The sequence below is a fragment of the Anoplopoma fimbria genome, chromosome 7 (genome assembly GCF_027596085.1).
Source record: "Anoplopoma fimbria isolate UVic2021 breed Golden Eagle Sablefish chromosome 7, Afim_UVic_2022, whole genome shotgun sequence".
Lineage (NCBI taxonomy): Eukaryota > Metazoa > Chordata > Actinopteri > Perciformes > Anoplopomatidae > Anoplopoma > Anoplopoma fimbria.
Genome location: NC_072455.1, coordinates 5556206 through 5583449, shown reverse-complemented (window position 1 = coordinate 5583449; position 27244 = coordinate 5556206). Strand labels below are relative to the sequence as shown.

The window sequence follows — 27244 nt, the reverse complement described above, 5'->3', positions numbered from 1 at the left end:
CTATATGCTGACTGAATTTTACCTAAGAAACGGAATCAGAATCACCTTTATTGGCCAAGTATGTGTACCACATACAGAAATGGATGAAAACAAGAGGAACATGGACTTCAAATCTGGACAAATAAAGGTAACAAATACACAGGAGTGTTATTTAAACAAGTATATGAAACATAGCTATATATACATATCATATAAATATATATAAATAGCACCAATGAAAAAATAATAATAAGACAAGCGTTCTGTAGGTTGTAAACTATACAAAAAGTGAAAATAAATAAATAAATACTGAATGGATATAAATGGACTGGATGATTATGTTTAGTGTATGCATGTATACATGTCAATATACTACTGTATGTACAAAGTGTAGGATTTATATTGACAGTGACAGATGACATGCACATATTTAAAAAGTTGGTGCATGAAAATTGTGACATCATAATCTTTAATGGGATCAGTAAATGTGTTGGCATTACAGGATTATTATCAGTGATTGAAGTGTTCATCAGAGTGAAGGTCAGTAGGGAGAAACTGTTACAGAGTGTTGTGGCGCCCACTAGAGGGATCTATAGACAACTACATATAGACATATCTGATCCAGATGGGTGTGGTGTTGGGATTAGGATTTTCTAACCTTGGTTCATGTCGATTTAAAAGTTTATAAAGGGTTATTGAGCTGACTGGAAAGACTTGTTGAAGTGTAACATTGCCAAACTGCTCCAAATGAGAAGAGATCCAATAAAAAAAATAACACTGGCATGTTAAAGGACACACCCAACCAGGTCCTTATATTATTTATATTATCCTTGACCTCCTGACCCGTCGGCTTTCCCGTCCCGGCTGGGCCGCAGCGTCCACCTGCTCCTGTTCCCGCCTTGCCGCCAGAGCCCCAGTCTCCAGAGCCCCAGTCTCCAGAGCCCCAGTCTCCAGAGCCCCAGTCTCCAGAGCCCCTCGCCCGACCTCCAGAGAAGATCCGCCCGCCTTGTTATGCATCAATAAACTTCCAGCACTCAGCTGTCAGCATGTTTCTGAATGCCATTTCCTTCCAATGTTATATTTCGACTCTATGAAAGCAAACACTTGCAAAGATTTAATAACAAATGTTAAGGTTTCATACAAATGTTCTGGTATGTCCTCACTGTCCATTTGATTTCCCAGCTGTGCAGCTGTTTGGTAACTCTGAGGCACAAAACTGTGAGGAGTAATTACATTAAATTAAAATAAAAGCAATTAAAAGCACGACGCTAACCTTGCTGCAAAAAAGTTTATTATATAAAATGATTAAAGAGGAAGATTTTCAAAGTGCAAATAAAATAAAAAACATACAGTATGAATGAGTATTTAAAATACAAACAAAGACAAAGGGAAGTTCTTAATATATGAAAAGTAATTTGCGTCTTTTCATGGACCTGGAGAAAAATAAAATAGACAAAGCAGAGATAAAAGGATATTTAAAATGTATTAATGCTAGGAGATGTCTTATCATAGTATGTGACATTGTTGAAAACACATTTTATCGCTTTTCTTTTTTTTTCGTAGGCAGAGCCATCTGTTGTTCAGATAATACAAAGCCAGCCGGTGGAGGCAAAGCCACAATCTGTGTCCAGAGTCTCCACCTCCTCTTCCAGTCAAGCCGAGGCCTCTTATGAAAACGTGGATGCCACACAGCCCCGCCAGGCCAGCAGAAAGAAGCCTGTTGGACTCTGTAAAAAGCCAGAATGATGATATGGATATTACTGACGGATTTACTTGAACACACCTTTATGGATTATGTGATTATTTTGTACAGTGTTTTGGTTTTGTAGTATTTGTTTTCTTTCAGTGTGACGTGTTGACCCCAGTCACTGTGCAGTTAAGTTAGAAACGTCCATGGAGGACCACAAGGGGGTGTCAAAGTACCCTAATTGATACCTACAAGTAAGGCAAGTACTCTGTTTTTTTTAAGTCTTGGACTCGGGCTGCTGTTGACTTCACACAGGGCGCCATGTCAAGGAAACCCATGAGCCACACTCTCACAGAGCTGTAGTACTCGTATCTTATTACTTCTTTATTTTAAAATCTATTTCAGTTTTAAACTCCTCATTGTCTTTGACTTCTTTGCTAAAAGTATGATCCTGCTTTGCTCATATCCTGGTAGCAGTGTGTTTCTGAAAATGTAATTCTCTGCTTAGGGTTCATATCATTAGCACTGCACGAATGCATGTATCCAATGCATGGTTGGTTATTGCACCTGCACTGTGGGTTGATATCATTAATCAAAGTGCGACAGCTTTCCAATACCTTGATAAAGTAAACAAAATAATAAACATACTGATACAAAAATCATTATGTCTCGCTGTCTAATTAGCCACAGGCCTTGCTGTACCGTCTCTTTACTGAAACATTTTTACTTGCAGTACCAAAAATGAGGAGGAACAGAACTGAACAGAACAGTGGAGGGAACTTGTATGTCCGATACCATTTCTACTTCTTGGAATTAAAAAATGTTTGCGTACATCACATATTTTGACACCTCTTCTCTTCTGTGTAAAGACAGATAAGCACTGGTGTGAATGTGGTGATGACACCATTTAACCAGCAGCAACACATCCTTTAATGAGTGAAGAGGAACAGGAAAGGTATTTTTACTCTTGGTGAGAAGCATATGTGTGGTTTGTCTTTTCTCAGACTCTAGTTGCAAAGTAATCTCTATAGCAAAACGGAACAAAACAGTTTAGTTCAGTGTTTTGATAGTTATATTTCCTTTATTTACACTTTTTGTCCGTCTATCAATGTCATGAGAACAGATACTTAGCAAACACATACAGGAATGTTGGGTCTTTGTTGTGAAAGTTGCTGTCACTGTTTCTAATAGAATACTTGGGTACCAAGTTGATGCTAGTACTACGGAAACATGACTGTAACATACACATTTTCTATAGTACCACAGGAAATGTATGTACCAGTGGGGCTTGAGACTAATGGCGTCTAAAAAGTATGCAGTAAACTCACTACTGTCGGTCCAGGGGAAGCATCCTATTCCCCCTGATAATGTTACATTGTGAACAACAAGTCTGTGTTAAAATCTACAGGATGATAGCTAGATAACGTTAGTTGTAAGCAGCTGGTAGGCAGCACAGTCATGTGGAGCTAACAGCTAACCTTAACTTAGGTTGCATTGACTTTCATTGTGATGCGTTTAGGCTCTTTTCGGTTCACTGTGTTCCATCCCCCCTTGTTGTGTTGCATAAGTGTGTCATCCACTTGTAAACCTCTCAGTACTACATTCAGCTTTATAAAGCTGTATTTCACAGGAGGTGGAGCCTCTACCATCCAGGTGTGCACAGATGTCTTGCATACAGTGATTGGAATGTGCTTTGTTTATTTCTACACATGGCATTCCAGCAGAACCATGTATGTTCTGATGAAGGTCCTGTAGGCCGAAAGCTAAAAATAAATTGTTCTCCGCATTAATTAGTGAGTGCAGATATCTATTCTATCAGTTTGAGCTTTCTGATACTTCCAGCACCTTTTTAAATTAAGCCAGGTGGAGTGGTCTTTGTCCTGCATTTCGTGCTGTATTCAGTAAAATAAAGTATTATGGGGAGGTCAATTATAACATTGTCATGTGTTCATATGGTATGCTGTTGCATTAGATAGTTGAAATGCAAAAATATTTTATTGATATGTGCTGTGTAAGGCGTTGCCGATTTGTGCCTTCTCTAAAATGATGGTTGCAGAAGTGTTGTTGTGACAACAAATGAGTGTGTGTTTTCCCCAAATGTCCATCCAGCTGTACAGTCTATCTGGCAGAGGGCTTTGGCTCTCTTCACGTCCTCTTCCGTTAATCACACTATTTCTGTTTTGTGTGAGCACAGTCACTTCCTGTGGGTTAAAGTCGTGACATTTTAAAACCAGAAGTTCACCATAAAGTGAGGACATGTACCAATGCTGTGATGTGACAGGCCTACATGTTTGTGATTCAAACTGAAGAACAAACATATTTTTTATATACAAATTGCACCAGTTTGGTGAGAAAGACCATGGATGACAAAGTGAGTACGACACCTGAGTTTCATCTGCATCTTTAAAAGCGTGTGTTGTTGACAGGTAGGTAGTTTATTAATTCTAGAAGGAAAACCTTTGACTTTGTGCAGCTGCCTTTACAGTAACATCAAGAATCACTGACCCTTTGCTGATGACCATATATGTAGAAAGGAAATATCTCCAATATCAGACGATTTAAATGTAATGGTCTTATGCCTTATAAGCATAAAAAAACATGCTGTGTTCAAACCAGTCTGGTTGTTTGAGCTTTCAGTAAAAGGAAGGAAACACAGACCATGTAAAGAAGCAGAAGTCAGAGAAGACTTCTGATCCAGAATGCATCTGAAATGCGTCTTCTTTTTCTCTTCATTTCCTCATTTCTCCATATGCTTCATACGTTTCAAGCTTTCTCTTTACACAATGTAGAAGCATTCCTCAGTGCTGGATGTGAGGATGGGACACACTCTGTTACGTTTGCTGGGGCTTTTCTGTGAGTACTTTCTATGTTTATATCATAGTTTTCATAGATTAAACTTTTTAAATGCATGAGGTTATTAGTTTCTGTCAGTTTGATGATGTATGATGAAGTTTCAAACTTTATTTTAGCTCTGAATATCCTCCTCTACTGTGGACACGCTCAAGGTAGTTATACAATTTTACTATTTTTACGAATTAACTTAAGACAATTCTCCACCTATTGTCACTCTTTAACAAATACTATTTATGTTCTCTCTTTTGTTAAAGTATGATAAATACCAAAAATAAAACACATTTCAGTCAATGCATTTGTTGTTTGTTTCTAGATGTTGTGCTGTCTGTTGAGCCAAACTGGTCCACTTTATTCTCTGGAGAGTCTGTTACCTTCATATGTGACACAAGTGAAGGAAAAGACACTGACTGGTTTTACTCAATCAGGAGGAATGGTGGAGAATTTCTCCCCTACGGAGAATATAAGAGATTTACATTACCATCTCTAACTACAGACTACAGTGGTGAATATCAGTGTTTTGCAGATCACAAGATCTCATATGTTAGAAGAGAAAGTAATAAAGTCTCTCTAACTGTATCAGGTAAGTGATTTAAAGTTTTACCACCATGACCAAGTTCACTAAAAGCACTTATTTATTCATGAGCCATGTTTCTATGATCATCCTGTTTGATAAAGTGCTAATATAATATAATGTAGTGATAATGTATAAATGTTAACTAGTGTAAGATTCAGGCCATGTCCACATTAACCCGTTTTAAGATCTCCGTCCACACGTGCGTTTCAGTGTCCAGACTTGCTCCCCTGAAAACGAATATCACGTGACGATTTACTACACTGAGCATGCGCGGTGTAAACAGGAAGTACATTGGTTGCTTGGTTACAGATGATAGATTACACTACTCTTGATCCTCGTCGTGCTTGCACGTCGGCAGTAGTAGATTCAGGCGTCCATGCATCACTTGTGCTCCCCTGGGTCCTAACGCCCGACAAGTTTGAACATCTATGGTGAATCCCCTCTGGGTGTCCATGCATCACTTGTGCTCCCCTGGGTCCTAACGCCCTACAAGTTTGAACGTCTGTGTACAAACATTTGTAACAAATACCAATTATCACATAATCTTAATCATTAAAATAAAACAAAGAAAGATGGACCAGGTTCAGCTGTCAACACCACAAACAACAATTTTAAAATAAATACAGGACAACACATTCTAGAAATTAAGCTAGATATTAATTATTGATAACAGTAATGTATCAAACACTTAACAGGTGAGTGTGGCGCCTCCTTCAGGGGAAATGTACTCATTACTTAGTGAACCTGTCATTATTTATTACAGGAAGAGTGACTTTGACTTCTTCTTTTGTCTCCTACTTGATGTAACATTCTAATTAAGTTAAAAACATAAATCACTGATACCTTGTTACATTGTTCATTTAATTAAACTGATTTTCTTAAACAAGGAACTAACTTTGTTACACAGACAAAGATGTGATCCTAGAAACTCCTGCATCCTCCTTGTTTGAAGGAGAATCAGTGACTCTTCGCTGTAGGCATCGAGATCAGAGAAAGGAGAAGAAATGAAAAGAAAAAATATGTAGGAGTGCAGTTAATCAAACGTCTCATCATAACATGTCTTTATTCTGTGAAATCCTTTTCAACAGATAAACCTCAGCCTGTCCATGTCTTTATTCTGTGAAATCCTTTTCAACAGATAAACCTCAGCCTGTCCAGAGATATAATCTCTCACTGTGTCTCCATTATGGCTGAGTCCTGGAGACTCTGTCACTCTGACCTGCAGTGTTGAACATCCATCAGCAGGATGGAGGTTCTACTGGTATAAGGCTGTTCCCAACCTGTCAGACAACTCCTACAGCTATGAGCTTCTACCTGGTAGCACCCATGGGACTGAACAGGATTCCTACGTTGTTCATGGACAGACGCACACAGCAGGATATGTGTGCAGAGCTGGAAGAGGAGATCCAGTGTTTTACACTCATGTTAGTAAACCTAAGTTCGTCTGGTCTGGAGGTAGGTTTGTTCAGACTTTTTCATTCATGTACAGTAAAATAAATGTACTTATTGTGGTGACATTTTCCCTCAAACAGCATCAAATGTTGAGTTTTCTAAACTTCATGGACTGAATTGTAACATGAGTGAATCTCCTGACCCTCCTTTTGATCTTCACACACAATTTGTTGATCACATTAATTCAAAACTTTTGACTTTGGAAATCCATAATCCGTTCTTGTAAGTCTAAAAGAGAAATTTGATTCCAGTTGGGAATATGTTTAACAGTTTTATTTCATCTCATGATTCATTTTTCTTCTTAATCCTTTGTTTCTATTCACCAAAAACTAAAAAGAATAAAAACAAAATAAACAAACAGGATTATTCCCATTATGCTCTTTTTAATCTTTATTTTTTGTCTTTTGTTTGTTCCCTCATTATGTGTTTCTGGGTCAGGTTTTCATTCAGCAGCATACACAGTGAGTCCTGACAGAGTTCAGCACTTCAGCAAAGAGTCAGTGTCACTGAGCTGGGGCCCTTCTGGCTGTTCCAAAGTGAGGAGACTGAAAACCTGAAACCTGACATCCTGTTCTCTCTGGGGGACAATGACTGGATCTACATGCAACATGGACCTTACTGGTTTAGTGGAGTGTACTGGTTGAGTCTGAATCAGGAAGTTCAGCAATGCAGCCAAATCACTATACAGAGTAAAACACATTTTAACAGAATGTCTTTTATGTGATTTCAACATTTTAATTTTAGTTTTAATTGGTTTTTTAGTTTTATTTATTATATAGCAACATGGACCGTCACTTTTAGTGTACTGGTTTTTGAGTAGTTTTGATTTGTAGTATTAACCAAACTTATTTTCAAAATTAGTTTAACTCAATATCTTTTAACAAAAAATGTTTAAAAGTTTAGTTTGATTCCAGTGTCATTTCTCAGTATTAACCAAGAAAATGTATTTGTGATTGTCATCTTTATGACAATATCAACCATTTATTTTAAACCAGGGGAAGCTTTAGAGTTATCTGGCTCGAGCTTGCTCCTCCAATTTTTCTTTTTAGATCATTCTGTAGCAAACTGTTTAACTGACATTGTCTACCAACATATTTAAACCTACTGTATGAATATGATTTTAAAACTATAAATATGTTCTCATCTTTTACGTCAGATTGTTCAACCAGCTGATATTATTTTGAACAAAATTATTATTATTCTTTGATGTTTTCAGGTTTTCATGGTCAGTTATCTCTCACAGTGAGTCCTGACAGAGTTCCACTTCAGCAAAGAGTCAGTGTCACTGAGCTGACAGGGAAACTCTACTGAGTGGAGAGTGAGGAGGTTTACTGAACCTGACTACCTGACATCCTGTTCTCTCTGGGGGACAATGACTGGATCTACATGCAACATGGACCGTCACTGGTTTAGTGGTTCTGTGAGTGGCTCCTCCAGTTTTTCCCTTTTCTGAAACAGGAGAGTTCAGCAATGCAGCCAACATCACTATACAGAGTGAGTTTATAATTGATTTTATAAAAATGACAAACTCATCCAAAGTCATACCAGCGGGGAGCTTTTTATCTCTGCAGTTACAAAGTCAGATGAAGGCTTTTATTATTGTAAAGGAACAAATTCAACACAAACTTCGGGGAGTTTGACTTCAGCACAGAGTTGGTTATCAGTAAAATGTGAGTATTATTAAAAACAGTTTATTTTTAAATCTTCTTTACAGTCTGAGGTAGAAAAGTTGTAACTGAATTAGAAGTTGGCTATAAACCGTTTGTTTGTGTAAAAAATATAGTTTAATACATTTTTGTCTTCAGTAAAGACACATAAAAATATAAATGTGACATGACCAGCAGTAAAAATGTTAATGGTATGTAATCAAGGGTTTATGTAAGTGTATATGAGTGTATGTGTTCTAATACTTGTGTATCTATAATGTATGTGTATGTGTATTTGTGTATAGATTCTGAAGATGCAGCAGAAAGCTCTTCATTTCCCGTGCTGCTGATTGTTGGTCTGGTTTGTGGAGTTTTACTGATTATTCTCCTGCTGCTGTTTCTGTTTCGCTACAGAAAGTCAAAAGGTGAGATATTTTCCTTCAGATATTAGATTGATTACACTCTAAGAAGTCAAAGTCACAGATGTAATTACATGTACTGTAGTAACTATAGAACAATTTGCAATATAAAACCATGTAACAGCAAATGCCTTTTTTTCTTTTTTTTACAGATTCAAGCCTCATGAGGTTGGTCCAACACTCTCTTCTCTCATTGTGAACAGAACAGCAGTACTTTACATGTTCCTCATTAAATCCACTGTGTTTACTTCATGTTTTGGGCCCACCAGGTCTCAGAGCACCAATCAGAGCCCAGCTACAGACCACATGACCAACCAGGTTGAAACTCAAGACAGAACTTACGCTTCTCTTCTCCATGGTCAGACTTAATCCTGATTCTTTAAATAATTTATCATTAACTTTAAACCTAACATTTTCCATTTCTGGTTATCTGTTTAAGGAGATTACAGAATTCATATAATGTGAATAAAATGATCGATATGACCTTGATTTGATTTTCACTGCTCTGTAGGTGATTCTTGTGTCTATGAAACAATCAGAGGCTCTGAAGAACCTGAACATGGTACAGTATATACTGTGTGTTTATCACAGAGCTGTTAGAAATACTAGAATAAGATGATGAAGTGACAGATTGACAATCCTTTAAATTTAAGAAATATATATTTAGGATGTCACAGATTCTGTGGTTGAGCTTAAAGACATTAATTGCTAGAGTGAGAACTATTATTTTATGTCGCCAGAATCACATGCAATAGTTGAGATGCTTTTGTAGGTCAGCATTGATTCAATAAAGGAGAGGAAATTGTGTTTTCATGCATTCATCTGATCCTTCTAACAGGGAGGAATAAAGAACCAGAGGAGAGCGATTACGCAAATGTGACGATGGGAACAGCTGCAGGTAAAGTCAAGTACAACAGACTTTGTACTCCGTGTTTTAGTGTATTTCTTCATTACTACCACCAGGAGTCAGAAAACAGTCAAATACAACACTTACAGTAAATAACAGCTTTTAGACTTTTGGGATATTTTGGGTTTGTCTGTTTCATATAGGGCATGTTGACTTCCAGACACGTTTGATTCAATGATAATAACATTAACTGATAATGAATCTATGTCTCACAAAAATAAGTTATTTAACTGCAGCGACATTAGTAAAATGCCAAAAAGCACCTGTAACTCTTAAATAACATTAAATCTATTTTCCCTTTGCTTGTCTTTCAGATCAATAAAACATCTGCATGGACAGAACCACTGGAATGGATGACAACATGAAAAAAACACATCCTTGTCTTTTTGTGTAGTTATTGTCTGAACCTCTTTTTTCCTTTTTGAAACAGTATTTTGTACAGTTAACCTTAAAGCAGCTCATTTAAAGAAAATAAATCATATGGCTTTAATATCATGTTTCAAAGGGTGAAAAGACTACAGATTATTACATATAATAATTCAAATGTTTGGATTGTTTCCTGTATATCCTGTGTTGTTTCTCCTTTGGTACAGTCACTTTGTTAAAGCTCTTGTAAACAACTTTGAATGGAGTCTGGTTTAAAAAGCAGCAAAAACAATCAGTTTGAAATCTTTTAGCTTCATTACGTTGTTGATAGTGTGGATATAAAGTCATTCTCTCTTAAGACATTTATTACATATAATCTGTTTTATGGACAATGCATTTGTCCAACAATCAAGTTTCTTTTACCTTTTTAAAATAGTTTAACAGGTGCTGTGTGTATTTTAGTTTCACCTGGATGGATTTAGTTTGTTTTGTTGTGTTTGACCATTTTATGCATCAATAAACTTCCAGCACTACGCTGTCAGCAGTGTTTCTGAATGCCATTTCCTTCCAATGTTATATTTGGACTCTATGAAAGCAAACACTTGCAAAGATTTAATAACTAATTTTAAGGTTTCATACAAATGTTCTGGTATGTCCTCACTGTCCATTTGATTTCCCAGCTGTTCAGCTGTTTGGTAACTCTGAGGCACAAAACTGTGAGGAGTAATTACATTAAATTTAAATAAAAGCAATTAATAGCACGACTCAGGCCTTGCTGCAAAAATAAGTTTATTACTGTATAAAATGATTAAAGAGGAAGATTTTCAAAGTGCAAAACCAAAATAAAAAAACATACACTATCAATGAAAGTTTAAAAGACAAACAAAGACAAAGGGAAGTTCATAATATATGAAAAGTAATTTGCGTCTTTTCATGGACCTGGAGGAAAAAAAAATAGACAAAGCAGAGATAAAAGGATATTTAAAATGTAGCTACTTGAAAAAAAAACATAATTCTCAACATACACACTACATGGCCGCATTATTACCACGAGCTGTTCCTAATTTGACTTCAGAATAAACAGTTTCTTCCATTTCAGCAGATGAGTTTCCTATGAATATAGACAAGAAGATTAGTTTAATGACTATCAGTTTTAGGGGAGTGACAAAGAGAAAATGATATCACAGAAAATGTGTTTGTGTTTTATTGTATTTTAAAGTATAAAGATCTGGGTGTGCTAATTTCTCCATCCAAAACATTTCCTTTAACGTTGTATTTCTAAACTGGTACACTACAGAACATAAAATACTCTCTATGAAACAAAGTTTATTAGCCCCTTCATCAGTGTGGTATTTCACAGCTCCTGAGTTTATTCCTGGTGGTGGGTTGTGGAAGATTTTCACAAGATGAGATGTGACAAGGTATCAATGAATCATATAAAGGACAAACTTTAAACAAAAATAATGGATTAAAAATTAGTGTTTTTTACAGTCATTACTGGAGAAAAAAAAAATACATATTAAATAGCATTTATGGCTTGTGTCTTAAATACTCACCCTTCATAATGTTTTTTCACTGAATCAACAGTATATGATTATATATCACTGATTTATTTGCATTTGAAAAACAGTTTTTCCATTTAAGTTAAGGAACTGTCAGTTATTTCATGTTAAACCATTATAGACATCTGTTTAAATTGTATTGGAAACTGACTTCATTTGGGTTTTTTTTTAGCAGTGACAAAGAGAAAATGATATCACAGAAAATGTCTTTGTGTTTTATTACAACAGCAGCAGCTGAGTAAAGTATAAAATTCCACAAATAGTGGTGCTGATCAATGGCAGAAGAAAAAATTTCCTTTAACCCCGTTGTAGCTTATCTATCTTGGTACACTACAGAACAAAAAATACTCTCTATGAAACAAAGTTTATTAGCCCCTTCATCAGTGTGGTATTTCACAGCTCCTGACTCCTGGTGGTGGGTTGTGGTAGCTACCACAAGATGAGATGTGACAAGGTATTTATGATCATATTTCTCACTTTAAATTCAATGTAATGGATGAAAAATTAGTGCTTTCTTTTACTTAGTCATTACTGATTTTGAAAAAATCCCCATATTAACTATTGCATTTATTGCCTCGCAGGTTCTTCCAGGAATCGGGGTTCCATTTGGACTGTCCGTGCCACCTACTGAGGCCCTGCTGACACCCACTACTACTATCACTATCATTAAGTCACATTACTATTATTATTGCCTGTACTATTGCTTATTGACTTGCTTGTACCCTCATCAGCTCAATCCGCTCTCACCTGCTCACTGCTGCACCTGGACCGTGTCAGTGCATAAATGCTAGTTTTTGGCCCTGCTGACACCACTGCTACCAGACCGTTATTGATTTCATCTACATTACCATTAATTTCCCTGTACTATACATTACCAAAGCATTTTACTTCCACCCTGAAGCCCTTTTGCTTTCTGCTCTGCAGGTTTCCATGAATCCTTGTGGTACCTGGACCGTCTCAGCCTCCTCTGTCCCAGACCACCCACTGCCTTCGATTATTCTTATTAATCACATTGCCTATCCCTATTTTCATAATTATAATCCTACTGTAATAATATCCTGCCTGTTGTTATAAGTAGTCTTATTATATGAATCATTTATGTCATATCCAGAATGAATTGTCTGTATCTCTGTTATGCTGTTCATTGGGTCCATGACATCAATTGACATTCTGTCCATCCTGGGACATGGACCTCCTCTGACACGTTCTCCCATAGGCCCTTTTTTTCCCTGTTAAAGGGGTTTTTAGGGGAGTTTTTCCTGTGCCGATGTGAGGGAAGGACTGAGGATGCCGGGATGGGGCCCAGATTGTAAAGCCCTGCTGAGGCATTCACTATCATCATTGACTGGATTTGGACAGATACAAAATAAACTGAATTGAATTGAATTGAATAAATGAGAGCATACAGTATACAAATATAAACAGTACATGCCTGCACACAACTAGACATTGACAGTAAATCATTCGTTTCACATCCTCTTCTTGATGTTAAAAAGCCAACTATTGCTATTTCTAATTGATTGAAGTATGTGTGACCTTTTTTTTTTTTAATTTATCTCAGATTGCAACACAGTTTATGTAAAAACTGCATAGGAAATGCAGAAGGAACAGTTTTAATCATACTCACATTTTACTGACATCCAGCTCTGTTTTGACACTTTTCCTGAGTGTTCACACCTGTAGAGGCCTTCGTCTGACTTTGACACTGCAGATATTTGCAGCTCCCCTCTGGTGTTATTTTGGATTAGATCACCATTTCGATAGAAATATATATTGGACTTGAATGTTCCGTCTTTGTAATTTGCAGCCAAGTGTGACAGAAGCCTTCCCCGGGTCCCGTCCCGGACAGGGCTCGCCAGGATAATATCTTTTTCTGTCAAAGGTAAAGAATATCCCCTGTCCTGATTCTGCTGGGTCTCAGCGTACCCCCTGCTCCCTTTCCCGCTGGTTTGCAGCCCCCCCCAGCCCCTGGAGGTTTGAAGATAAATTCAGCCTCTTGGATGCCCCTTTGTTATATAAAACATGATTAAGTGTCCCCTTCGGTGGCCAAAAGTGCAAGAAAATCTGATGTGACGCCCTCCAGGGGGCCCTTCTAAAGGAGAAAACATAATACAGGGCCCTCAAGGGTTCACTTCCACTGGAGAAAACATGATCAAGTGCCCTCTACTGTGCACTTCAACTGGAGAAAGCATAATACACCCTCTAAGGTGCCCATCCAAAGGGAGAAAACATGACACAGTTATCTAGGTTGTCCTTCCATTAGAGAAAACATGACGCAGTTACGTAGCTTCTACATGCTAGAAAATGTTCTGTGTGCTGGTGCCTCACAGAGCGCAGCTAGTGCCCTTTGCTGTTTTTTTTAACCCGGTCGCTACCATATTGTACACTTAAAGATCCAATTATAAGATGTTAAAGGGCCGGTGTGTAGGATTTGGAAGCGTTGGAAACTTCTCACATGTGCAAAGCGTGTAGGATAACTACTGTTGCTGACGCAAAATCGTGAAACACAAATGGCCCTTTCTAGAGCCAGTGTTTGGTTTGTCTTTGCTGTCCTACTGTAGAAACATGGCGGTGCCACTATAACAGACTCCCTGAGGAGGACCCGCTCTGCTCATTCAAAGGTAAAATATACATAATGATTCTTATTTCCAGGTGATTATACACTAAAGAAAACAAACTCAATATATTTCATTTCTGACAATAGCTTCCCTTAAATGCTAAACACTGGCCCTTTAAATTCAGAAATGGAACTGTGAAGATAACTAAAAATGTAATTACCTCCTAGGGTCATGTTGACTGCATTGCTGAATTGACCTGATCCAGACTCACACCAGTACACTGCTGCTTTGTTTGTACGTTTGTTGATGGTGCATGTGGGTCCACTCACTGCTCCCCAGTCTGAGCAGTTTGCCAGGTGGCCTGTTGCAGAAACCCTCCTCACTCTCCACTTAGCAGAGATTCCCCCACAGCTCAGCGAGACGGACTCCGAGGAAAAGTGTTGCACTCTGTCGGGACTCACTTTGACTGATGCTAAATGAAAATCTGTAAACATTTATTAAGAGGTTAAAACAAGCAGAGATGTTGAGATTAAGCACAGCACAGAGGGAAATTATCTTTTGACTGTCTGTTAATATTAATTCAGCCTCACTACAGGGGCTGCTCTCTTTTATAATAACAATAAAAATGTTGACTTTGTACTGCATCTTTTTAGATAGTCATGATTTAGCAGTTTTTGGGGCCATTCTTACTACAAAGTAAAGGGTCCTTTAACTAAGCCTGTAATGCCTGCTATGTCTGCAGGTTCACATTCCTGGTGCAAGAAAGGAGGCACTGGTAAAAAAAAAAAGGCAAAGAAATTAAAATGTTTTTCTTTAGGGTTCTTTCCATAATGTTGTCACGCACTTTATATAAACCTGAGCCTGTCAGTGGCAAAAACAAACACTTTAAAATTTAAAGAGTCTAAAGGTTCTCTTCCTTGCCTACATTACCCAGAATGCAGCTCAGTCCATTGTTGCCAAGGCAACATGTGCCTCTTGTTTACATACAACACAGTATTGTCAGAATTGTACAGATGTTCTATTTTAGAACAGGCTGTGATGTCACTGGCTTTGATGTTTGTCATTTGTCTTATGACCACATTCTAACTTCTATATGAACCCCTGGAGACACACACATTCACAACTTGATCCTACTGCAAGGCATTGGTTCATCATCTGAGACACTGAAGATAACACTCAGTTCTGCATTTCTGTCCTAAAAACACGTAAGTATTTTAATCAACACGCTTCAAGAGAGAAACACAGAAAAAAACTAAAACAAGACCATGGATCAGAATAATTCCCTGGAACCAGGAGAGATTCCTGAAAACTACTATGAGGTTTATAAGAGCCTAGACACCATATCCGAAGAGCTCAAGTCCCTGCGCCTCCAAATTCACAACAGCCAGCCATTGGTTGATGGCTGGGAAAGTTTGGACAAAAAGCATGAGATATTTGCCAAACACAGGTCAGAGCAAAAAGCTTTAAGGACTAAATGTGAAGCCCTTCAGGGAAAAGTGAAGGTGCTCCTTGACAAGGTCCAAAATCACAGCATGGTTGATACAATGTGCAAAGAGGCCAAAGCATCAAACGAAGCAGCGGGCCATCAATGGCAGAGTCTGAAACTACAGATACGGGAACTGAAGAAAACGTTGAAGAGCTTTAAAGAAGCAGAAGCAGCGGATGCAGTCTTAAAACAAGAGAACTTGGAGATGGAGAGAGAAGTTCAGTACCTGCAGAATCAAGTCCAAGATATGACCTCTTTAGAGGAAACCTGCACCACACTGAAAGAGGAGACAGAGTTTCTGAACCTGGAATACAAAGCCAAGAGACAAGAACTCCTGCTGCTGAAAAACAGGAACCAGCAGGTGAAACAATTTGACATCACAGGTAAGAAAGAGTCAATCAGCCAGAAGAACGACGCTCTGCGACAGAAGATACAGGAGTTGAACACGGAGCTCCAGGACGAAGCGGCTTTGCACAAAGTCATCAGCAGTCAAAATGACGAACTGCAAAACGAACTCCTGCAGCTCGAGGACACACAGCAGCACGTCAAAGCTCTGGTTGAATCATGCAACGTCGTGAAAGCTGACAAAGAGGCGATCGGCCAGAAGAACGACGCTCTGCGACACGAGATCCAGGAGATGAACAAACAGGTCAAGTTTGAAAAAGTTCTGCAGGAAACAATCGACACAATGAAAGCTTCCAAAGAAGACCTGAGTCGTCAAAACGACGCTCTGCAAGAAGAACTCCTGCAGCTCAAGGAAAGACAGCAGCACGTCAGAGCTTTGGAAGAATACTTCAATGTCGCAGAAGCCGAGAAAAAGGCGATCAGCCAGAAGCACGACGCTCTGCAAAATGAACTCCTGCAGCTCGAGGAAGCAGATCAGTACTTAAAAGCTCTGGTTGAATCATGCAACGTCGTGAAAGATGACAAAGAGGTGATCAGCCAGAAGTACGACGCTCTGCATGACAAGGTTCAGGAGATGAACAAACAGGTGAAGTTAGGAAAAGCTCGGCAGGAAGCAAAGGTGGAAATGGAAGCGACCGTGGAAGACCTGAGTCATCAAAATGACGCCCTGCAGCAGGAACTCCAGCGTCTCAACAAAGAACACGACGAGGTGAAGATCTGGAGTGACGTGTGCAACCAAACACTGGAACGCATGGACGCTCTGGAGAAAGAAAACCACGGTTTGAAACAGCAAATCCAGGTCGTCAGTGAACAGCTCACCATCAGAACATATTTCAAAAACAATGTCTTTGAACTGGAAGCTGAGGAGAAAGTCCTGGTGGAACAAAACAAAGTCCTGATTAAATCCCACTCTGAGGCCTACAACAACCTTCTCAGAGAAGAAGACTGGAAGTGGAAGTACGACGTTCTGAGGGGAAACAATTTCACCTTGAAGGTACAGAACAACGAGCTGACTGAGAAAATCCACACTTTGAACGACAAGCTCATAGTTCTGGAGACATTTAAGGGAACTTATAAATCAATGAAGGCAGAGAAAAAAGTTCTAACCAGCGAGAACAACACTCTGCAAAAAAAACTTCAGGTCCTGGAGAACAAGTTCTCCAAGGAACAAACCTACGAGGACAAAAACACCGCGATAAAGTCGGAGACCGAAGCCCTGAGCCAAGACAACGTGGCTCTTCAGCAGAAGGTGGAGGAGCTCAGCAACACTCTGCAGGGTGAGAGAGCTCTGACCGACATCTACGACTCCCTGAGAGCGGAGAAAAACGCCATCAAACGAGAGAACGACGTCCTTCGTAGAGAACTCCAGAAGCTGAACAAGAAAGCGGACAAAGAACAGGTTCTGGAGGTGAAGTGTGAGGCGGTGAGGGTGAGGAGAGACTACAACCGCAGCCAACAGGTCGTCTTCCTAGAAGAAATAGTCTTCTAAAGGGGTTTACTCCGGATACTCCGGTTTCTCCCATGCACAAAAACAAACTTTCTTAATTTCTTTTCTCTTTTCTTTCTTAATTTCTTAATTTCCTTTCTATGGTTCTTCAGGGTTTACTCCGGGTACTCCGGTTTCTCCCATGCACAAAAACAAACTTTCTTAATTTCTTTTCTATCTTTCTTGATTTCCTTTCTATGGTTCTTCAGGGTTTACTCCGGGTACTCCGGTTTCCTCCCAAATAAATAAACATCTTAATTAAAACATATTACTTTGGCAATTCGTGAAAAAAACAAAAACATCATTAATATTTTGTTGTAAGTGTCAGATTTAAATAAGCATTGAGTGTCTATTCACACATGTGTCTCCTTATGTTCTGTCAGAGGTCGCCTTTAACAGCTCAAGAACATTTATTGATTTAGAACATTGTCCTTATAAATCCAGACTATGTAGTCCAAATGTAAAGAAGAGGTAAGCTCAACTAAAATACAAAACACAGGACTGAAATCTACTTTAATTTCGTTTTGGACCTGATTACACTGAAAACAGTAAAATCTGAGTTATCAACGTAATAAACAGAGGAGTAAACAAAACCTAGATTTTATATTATAATTACTATAATGTTTACTTTTCATCTACAAACCAAATACTTCACAAAAAGATTCGGTTTGTTACTGAACTGAAAATAAACTTATGAGGATATGAAGCAACAAAAAAGCATGAAAAATGAAATATTTTTGTGAAAGATAAAGGTTTTTTCTTCTTTTGTCTCAACTCACAGAACAAACGAGGGGTCCTTCCTTTTTTCTGCCGTCAGTCCTTTAATATGCAACAGGTTTCTTGACAAAAAATACAACACCCATAATCCATTTGTCTTCTCAAGAGAGGACTGAAGCAAAAGCAAATACATTCAGTGGGGAGGTTTTTTTCATGAAGCGTCTGCACAGGTTGACCACCGTCTTCCTCTCTGGTGCACTGGGGGAAAAAAAAAACAGTAAGGGATGAGAGAGACGGAGGAGAAGAGAGGACTCAACATCTAAAATTAGAAGCCATCGAGGCAAAAACAATGGTTTCTAACAGGTTTCACTCCGACACCATCAGGTGAGAAAGAGGGAGAGAGAGAGAGGGGGGGATGTGAACAGAGACTCCATAACATGAAAAATTTAAAGTGAACACACACTACAAACACCATTTCCAGCTGAGTGTAACTGTAAATATTCCACTTGTGGCGCCCTCTAGTGGTTCAAACGGCTCGCAGACGCAGCAGAGTGACTTTCAATAGACTGCAGATAATCTCCTCATCCTCCCTTTGTTTCAGGATTTTAAGAGGTATCATTCTATTTGTTGGAAATTGAAAATGAAGAAAGGCTTAATGTAAAAAGAATGTTTTGCACTTCATTATATGATAAGTTTACACCCCAGTAGGGTCGTCTTTTCGGTGTTGACTTTAAGCTCCATACTGGGGGACATGTGGATGATTTCAGCATCTGTGTATTAATCACTCATCATGTGATTTCACTGGTGGGACTTGCAAAACTTTACCAGCTCATTCAAAGTGACCCTTCATGCAATAAGACCCCATGAAGGATCCGTCAAGACAATAACAAATCAATCAAATCAAGAACAAATCTTATTTAATTGTATTTATTTCGGTTTTGTTAAAAGACAAATGATTTCCTGTGTAGATTTTGCAATGCTCTCTGAAAATACTTTCAAAAAGAACGGTGCTATTAACTAGAACGACGCTCTGGGACACAAGATACAGGAGTTGAACACGGAGCTCCAGGACGAAGCAGCTTTGCACAAAGTCATCAGCAGTCAAAATGACGAACTGCAAAACGAACTCCTGCAGCTCAGAGACACACAGCAGCACGTCAAAGCTCCTAAAAAAGGTTCCGCAGGGTTTACCCCGGGTTCCTCCCAAATAAATAAACATCTTAATTAAAAAATCTTACTTTGGCAATTCATAAATTTAAAAAAAAATCATTAATATTTTGTTGTTAAATAATTGAGTTTCTATTTTGATATGTGTCTCATCATCATCTTCTGTCAGAGGTCGTCAGCTCAAGAACATTTATATATTTTAGAAAATTGTCCTTATAAATGCAGACTTTGTAGTCCAAATGTAAAGAAAATGTTAGCACAACTAAATTTAAAACACAGGACTGAAATCTAGTTTGATTTCGTTTTGGACCTGATTACACTGAACACAGTTCAATCTAAGTTATCAATTCAGACCATGTTAAACTGTATTGTTTGCACACTTACACTAAGCAAACTTATTTTAATTTATCTCATATAAATATCAATAAATCAAGTAGCAGTTTGAGCACTGTGCCAGAAAGAGACATACAATATATCATCTTAAAAACTGTTGTGCATAGAACTGCATTTTCTTTTGCTTTTTAAATATACAAATATACTTTTTTTTCTTGCTTTCAAAGCCCCCCAAAAAAGGTATACTTTGTATCACAAAAGCATCAAAGCCCCCCCCAAAAATACCTTCTAAATATTCCAAGAAAACGTTGAAGTGCATTTTATGAATAAACAATATTATGAATTTTAGTACTTAAAAGATTAAAAAGTATTTTTTTGAATCTTATTCACGGGTGAAGGAATTGACTTCATTACAAAATAAGATATTCCATCAGTCTGAAACCTTAAAAATATTCATGTTTTGTAAACAAAATATACAAATATCTTTATATAAACCTTCTGTTTTCTTTAAAATCCATAAAACATTTAAATATTACTCTTTTTTTCAAAAGAATACATCATTTTGCAACAGTAACTCATTTTTGAATCCATTTCTGTTACAAAAATACAATAATCATATTATTTTGTTAAATTGTTTCTCTGTAGAAATGCATTTGCGAGGATAAAAGAGTTGCAGGGAACAGGATGCATCTTTAAGTTACAACATATGAAAAATTCATCAAATCTCCTTCCAGTCTCTTGGTTCAGACCCGTCTGTCCTTCAGTCGTTGTCCCTGTCTCTGGATTTCATGGAGGAGCATCCTGAACACCCACTGAGTCCCTTCTCCTTGGTGTTGTAGTCGAAGCGAGGCAGAACCAGAACGCCGCCCTCCTGTTCCGTTTTGGCACCGGTCGACGTGGCGTCCCGCAGGGCTCTCTCATCCTCCGCGGTCATGATGCTCTTCACCAAGCACGTGATGGCGGCATCGATGTTGGTGTTGTCCTGGAGAGAGAGAGAGGACGGAGGTGAAGGGTTAGAGAAGGGTGATGAGCAAGCAAGCTGAATTTAATAATGCGCTTTTCATAAAGATTTCTGTAAATACAAAAAAAGCTCGGACAACGGCTTAAAATGTTGGGGTTCGAAACCAAAAAAGAAACGTCTCAGCCAACATCAGTACTTTCAAAAGCTCTGTTTTCCTCGTCCACAATAAAATGTACACCCAGATGTTTTCAAATTCATCCACGCTGGAGACTGTTTTAGAAAAGCTCTGTTTTCTTGTTAAAAAAGATGCTTCAACTAATGGTGCAAAAAAAAAGAGAAAGTTACGCTGTTTTCAACAATATGCAGCTCAGTGTGGACACGTTTGAACTTGTCTTCATCAAAACCCCCAAAAAAGACATTATTAGAAACCATAGAAAGCTTCTATCTTGATCTTTCAAATGCAAATAAATGAATAAAATCTAATAAACACAATTTAACAGATCCACCACAATAAGTTTCCTTGTCCCAAAATCCTTTTTAACTCTTCCTAAAGGCTTTCGGTTCTAAATAACTACACAGTTCAGTGTTTTCTAACGTTAGCTGCATCAGATCAATGCACGTTGGTGGCAAGAAAATGCAACAAAATGGTGCACAGAATCCAAGAAATATGAGCAAAAGACCTTAAAAATGTTTGTTTCTCCGAGGGTTACCGGGCAAGTTTTGTCTTTAATTCTGAAGTGTGAATGCGCTACGTCTTGTGTGTATAAAACAGAACTTTTCCATGTGTGTTGTTTCCATAAAACTGTTGACCAGTGCATCTTGAAAAGCAGAGAAACGTGTGTTGACAAAAAGTTGACATTAAATAAAGGAGAGCAAGAAAAACTGTGGTAAATGTAGAAAGAAAAGAAGTGTGAGACAGACGGCTGATAAGCAAAACACTGATAAAAAAAAATGCAAAGACAAGAGTCAGATCCCTGGTTAGTTAGTTTGCAGGATGAACAAACACACAGAAGGACAATCTCCTCTTACCTTTGCGGAGGTTTCAGCCGACGAACCCGTACTGTCGGGAGAAGTTCTCCAGTTTGGGCAGCGTTGTACTGGTCGGAACTTGCAAAAGTTTTTTAAAAAATGTAATTTTCGTAAAAAACTTGTCCGAAACTTGTTAAAGTGTTTTACAAAATGTAAAAATGTTCCCGAGTTTGTTTTTGTGTTTTGCCCTTCTCGGCCACCGTAGCTTTGGGCACGAGCCTTGACTCCGCTGGTCGCACTTGTTGGCCAATAGAACGGCTGGAACCGGCGTCCCGTTGCTAAGGGCAACCTGATGGAAGCAGACGGCCGACCATCAGTCACATACTCGCATACTTTAACCAGAGGTGGAATGTAACTAAGTACTTTTCGTACCTCTAAATGTATGCTACTTTCTACTTCTACTGGTGTTTCCTTCATAACTTTAGTTTGCAGAACATTAATACAAAATACAATCAACTAATAAATTACATCGAATGATTATAGATTCTTTTTACCCAGCATTTTATAAAGTAAATAAAACAAGCTCCACTTTTGCCAGCTGCAACATTAAAAAGATGAACACATTAATGCATCAATAATCATAATTTAGTGATATATAATATTTTGAAATGGTCCATTCTGTATAAGACTACTTTTACTTTTATTACACTAAGTATACTAGCTAATACATTTGTACTTTTACTTATGCGAGAGTTTGAATGCAGGACTTTTTCTTTTTAAATGAGTATTTATATCTGTGGTATTGCTACTTTTACTATACAAACTATATAGAAACAGACGATCTTCTCTCTGATGGTCTCGTTTACTTGTAAAGGTCATATAGAGGATCAGGATGAAACTGAGACTGTTAAAAGTTCATCACACTAACTTCAAATAAGAATTTTTAAAAGCAGCTCTTTTACTTGTAAGAGAGTATTTTTTTATTTACTGTGGTATTGCTACTTTTACCTAAGTAAAAGTACTTTTTTTAAACTAAACTTAATAAATTGAACTGTAAAAAACACGGAGGAGCCTTGTTTACACTTTGTCGGTCATTTGAGGGCAACTTCCTGGTTATTATTATTGACTTCACGAGTTGTATTCGTATTAGTTTGTTTCTGTACTTTTGCTCTGGTTTATGCTTTTAGATGCTTGTTTAAGAAAGGAGATGCACTTATGACTTCTGGTGACTAGTAGTTCTCTTGAATACCTATGTTGAATACACTTCCTGTAAGTCGCTTTGGATAAAAGCGTCTGCTGAATGACTGTAATGCAATGTAATGTAATGAGTTGATGAAGTGTCCTTGAATGCACCATTTGTATTGGTATTTTTATTTCAATTAAGATCTAATTTCTTTGTTCCTGTTTATCACGAGACATTTATTTACTTAGTGAATGTTTTCTGTTTGCATTTTTAATAGCCGCTGCACGGAAAGTCACGTAAGCTAAAGTGTAGTCGATTATACACCTTCATGTCATGAAAAACTGCAGAAAAACTGTAGAAAATACTGTGTTCATGCTCGCTCTTACTGTCAAGGTTATTAAAAGACTTCCTGGTTAATGTGGCAAGTCATGACTGAAGCAGAAGTGCTGATTATAAGAACAAATTTAACATTTCACAGAAAAAAAAAAGTGTGTTTCATAACTTGTCTATTTAATGGTATGTTTTTTTTTTAATGACGTTTCATACCCGTTCAATCCTCTTTTTTCATATTATTCACCTTGGAGTCCAGGTCTCCTTTCCACTTGAGGACGGCCTGAAACGTGGACAGTCGGGTCATCGATTTCTGACGAACGGTCAACCCCCTGCGTCGAAAAAAAAGAAGCGCAAGGTCCTCCGTTAGCCAATGGGATATGAATGCTCATAGCGTCTCTATGTGCAGCCATCGGGTCCCCCGTCAAAGGGTTACATTGTAACAGTTGAAAATTATGCGTCGAAAAAAGAAGCGATCCTCAGAAACTGAAGCAAAAGTCACTGATGGGCGGAGTGAGACCCTACCGCCTCTCTGTAGTAAACACGGGTCATGTTGCCGTAGCGTTCCTGCCCTTTTAGAGAAGAAGAAGAAGAAGAAGAAGAAGAAAAGAAGAAGAAGATGAAGATGATAAGAAGAAGAAGAAGGAAGACAGGTTGTTTTTTGTGGGGGGCTTTGTTCACCATTTAGAAGATTCAAACATCCACGTCTTTATTTGTCCCATAGCCCATCTTACACGTCATAAAACTCAATAATAAGACATATTCTTAGCTCTAAGCTAAACTTAATTACAGACCAATTTAAAATAGAGACAATAGAGTCTTCTTCTAACTTCTAAGTGAGCTGATTAAGAGTTTGAAATCAAACTGAAAGGAACATTGTTGTAATTCTTTAAGAAACAACTCTTGATCTTTTATCTGAAGACCTTTGCAGCATTGAAACTGAGGATTTAGGGCGGTAACTGTGGCGGTAACATTTTATAAGCTGTAACAAGCCCTTAACTATCCATTTTGATTATAAAATAGATGCCTGGTACTTTTCTATCAATTGATTTAAAATAAAAATGTGTTGAAGCACGTGTGTGTGTGTGCGTGAAGAAGAATGCACCTTCTGTTTGCATTCATGTACGTGTGTGTGTGACCGTGTGTTTGAATGAATAAGTCTCTATACAGCACGCTAACTTCCTCCACATGATCCTAATATAGTCGTGAATCAGCAAGTGAGCAGCTGATAAACACACACACACACACATACACACACAGCTTACGAACTATGCAGCAAGACTACCAGCCACACACTGAACACACACACACACACACACACACACACACACACACACACACACACACACACACACACAAGCTGTTTCCTAATGTCGCGCAAACCCCTAACTAAGGATTCCCCCAAATACCACAACAGCAGTCGATGGATCAATTATTAACAGAAATGCTTTATTAATACAATTTCATAAAACAAAGAGCACAAGTAAGTCAAATCTACCTATCACTTAATATGGGAGGGAGAAAGCCAGGGGTAGGCTGGTACTCTGGATAACCGTAACCATACTTTCGTGAGCCAACCTCGACACACTACACCGCACACGTTGCACACCCTACCCCCACTGCAAGCCTATAGACACAGCAAACGTTGAACTCTGCACACTGCACACGCTGAACGCTACACGCTGAACACTACACACTGCACGCTACACACTGCACGCTACACACATACTGCACGCTACACACTGCACACGTTGAACACACGTGAGGGGGACCAACCTCAAGAACACAGAAGGAAGGGCTCGCTGAACAATTCAGCCTGGTATCCAACAGGGCCTGCCGTAGCCACCCCCTGGTTTATAGGGGTCCCATACAAGGAGGACAGACTTGTTGATAAAATATCCCTATAACAGACAACAAACAGTAAAAGAGTATAAAATCGTTCGTCCCAACTCGCGCCAGACCAGTCCCTCAAACGGCGAGTTGGAAAAACAAAGCAAACCAAATAAACAGTGCTCTAGGATGTAGAGTGGAGATCCGTCCGCCGGCGCCGTCCCTCGCTGGTCACGGAGGCCGGAGCGGACCAGAAGACCTGCACCAGATCCTCTAGACAGAACAGACAAAACGATGCGTCAGGGTGATCAGACGTTACGGAATCCGACTCACTCACGCTTACGCTAGAGTACGTCCCTTTCTGACGGGACTCGCAGGCGTTGTAGGGAAACGACGGTACGTCCGAAAGGTCCTTCCTGGCTTGCGAAGTCTGGTCGCGTAGTCCTCCGGAGGTAGCGGGTAGTGATGAGCGGTCCGGGTAGTGATGAGCGGTCCGGGTAGTGATGAGCGGTCCGGGTTGTCGGCGTCCAGTCATAAATCCTTGTGTCCTCGGGCTGAGGAGCGCGCCGAACTCCATGTTTTCGCCCCTTTTATTTCCTGGTCTCTTCTGTGTACAGGAAACACTGAAAACACAACGTACACCCCAACCCACAGTGCCCCTAGGGGCAGGGAATATCGGCTCTAGCCAGAGTCTATTGTTCGGGATCTGGGGGGAAAAGCAGTCTTTTTAGTTAATATACTGTTCCCCCTTTAGTCGCCTTCCGCGACACTCCCCCTTTAACCATGGTCGCCCGACCTGGTGAATCAAGTATAGCGTGTAGGTCGTACCCCAAAGTTGCTTCGCTGGGAGCGACGAGGCCCCATTGTGTGCTGGTCCGCTTCCGAATCAGTGGACACGGATACCTCATCATTTAACACAACATCCTCATCATCAACCAACAGCGGATCATAATTAACAACATTCCTATCATTAATCAACAACGAATCATTGTTAACAACATTCCTATCACTTACTAACCCTGGTCCCCCCCAGTGGTCCTACCTTGGGTCCCCAACTCAAAGGGTCGGGCAGTAGGGGGGTGAGGAGGCATCATTGTGGGGATGCTTAAGGAAGGCCTTGGAGGACCTATGGGAATGGAGGTGGATTGTATAGGGGAAAAACGACCGGGGGTAGCGTGGGGTGTACTGCCCTAGGCGAGACACCAGTGACGGCTGGACGGGAGGGGCACGGGGGCACTAGGAAACTGGGAAGATTGAACTGGGGCGGGACATCCACATTGGCCCCAGGTGGGCCTTCCTCTTGTACCTGCGGGCTGCCCAGCACTCCTGCTGGGCATGGGCGGAGGTTGTTCCGATGCAAAGTGCGAGTGGGCCCTTCTTCCCCTTCCGGACGAATGAGGTAGACGGGCTGTTCTGGCCGGGGTCGATCTAGCACAACATAAGGTGTGGGAAGCCACCTCGATGCCAGTTTCCCCGCGCCCTTCTGCGGAAGTTCTTGATCAGCACTCGCTCGCCAGGTAGCAGAGGAACAGCCAATGCCCGTCTATTGTACCGTTTCTGGTCCCACGCCTGCCGGCGGGAGACGTTTCGCTGCACTCGGGCGTAAGCGTCCATCAGGGTATTATGGTGCTGGTGGACCCACTCTTCGAGGTCACCTCGCCGCTGGGGCGGGGTCACTCCATGGATCATGTCAATCGGTAGTCTGGCATGGCGTCCAAACAGAACAAAGTGGGGGTCATCCCTGTGCTTGCATGGACAGAGTTATTATAAACTTGTATCAGGGCTGGAAGTTTGTGATGCCATCGCGGGTGGTCTGTGGGATCCAGCGAGCTCAGCAATCCCAGAATTGTTTGGTTGAACCGCTCACATGCCCCGTTCCCTTGGGGGTGATACGGGGTGGTACGACTTTTTGTACAGCCATACAACTCGCAGAGTTGACGCATCAATGCTGACTCGAAGGCGCCCCCTTGGTCGGTCAGAATTCGTTCTGGACACCCAAACGGCTGGATTAGGGCTGTCCATAAAGCTTTTACCGTGGTTGTGGCTGTCTGGTCCCGTGTGGGTACGGCCAGAGCGTAGCGGGAAAATAAGTCAGTAATAACTAAGATGTATGGGAAGGCATCAGCCGGTCTCCCCAAGGATAGGTAATCTAGCCCTACTAGTTCAAAGGGGTAGCTACATTTTATTGACTGCAGGGGTGCACGAATCTCAGGGCCGGCCTTACTTACAAGGCACGTAGGGCATTCTTGCGTCCACACTCGGACGTCCCTACTCATTCCTGGCCAAAAGAACCGTCGTCTTAGAATGGACAGGACCTTCTCCACTCCACTATGCCCCGCGGCCCGGTGGTACTCCAGCCAAAGTCCAAAACAGC

At 39.7% G+C, this 27244-nt stretch overlaps 1 protein-coding gene and 1 pseudogene across 1 annotated transcript; one reads left to right on the top strand and one right to left on the bottom strand.

Moving 5' to 3' along the window:
- Positions 1-3842: 3842 nt before the first annotated feature.
- LOC129093870 (Fc receptor-like protein 5) overlaps positions 3843-27244 on the top strand; it is a 44041-nt pseudogene continuing 20639 nt past the window's right edge.
- Positions 21601-23592, bottom strand: LOC129093639 (ras-related protein Rab-32-like). The gene is made up of 4 exons (XM_054601716.1): positions 23561-23592; positions 23288-23372; positions 21788-21876; positions 21601-21655 (listed from the first exon to the last, which is right to left on the bottom strand). The coding sequence occupies exons 1-4, from the start codon at positions 23590-23592 to the stop codon at positions 21601-21603; spliced, it is 261 nt and encodes an 86-aa protein (XP_054457691.1).

What these genes read in the sequence shown, in the direction of transcription:
- LOC129093639 (XM_054601716.1), bottom strand. Translation starts at nt 23,592, where the DNA reads ATGACCCGTGTTTACTACAGAGAGGCGGTAGG. An exon ending in AAGGAGACCTGGACTCCAAG is followed by an intron (nt 21,877 to 23,287) that starts GTGAATAATATG and finishes TGCTTCCATCAG; the next exon opens with GTTGCCCTTAGCAACGGGAC. An exon ending in GGCTCGTGCCCAAAGCTACG is followed by an intron (nt 21,656 to 21,787) that starts GTGGCCGAGAAG and finishes AGTTCCGACCAG; the next exon opens with TACAACGCTGCCCAAACTGG.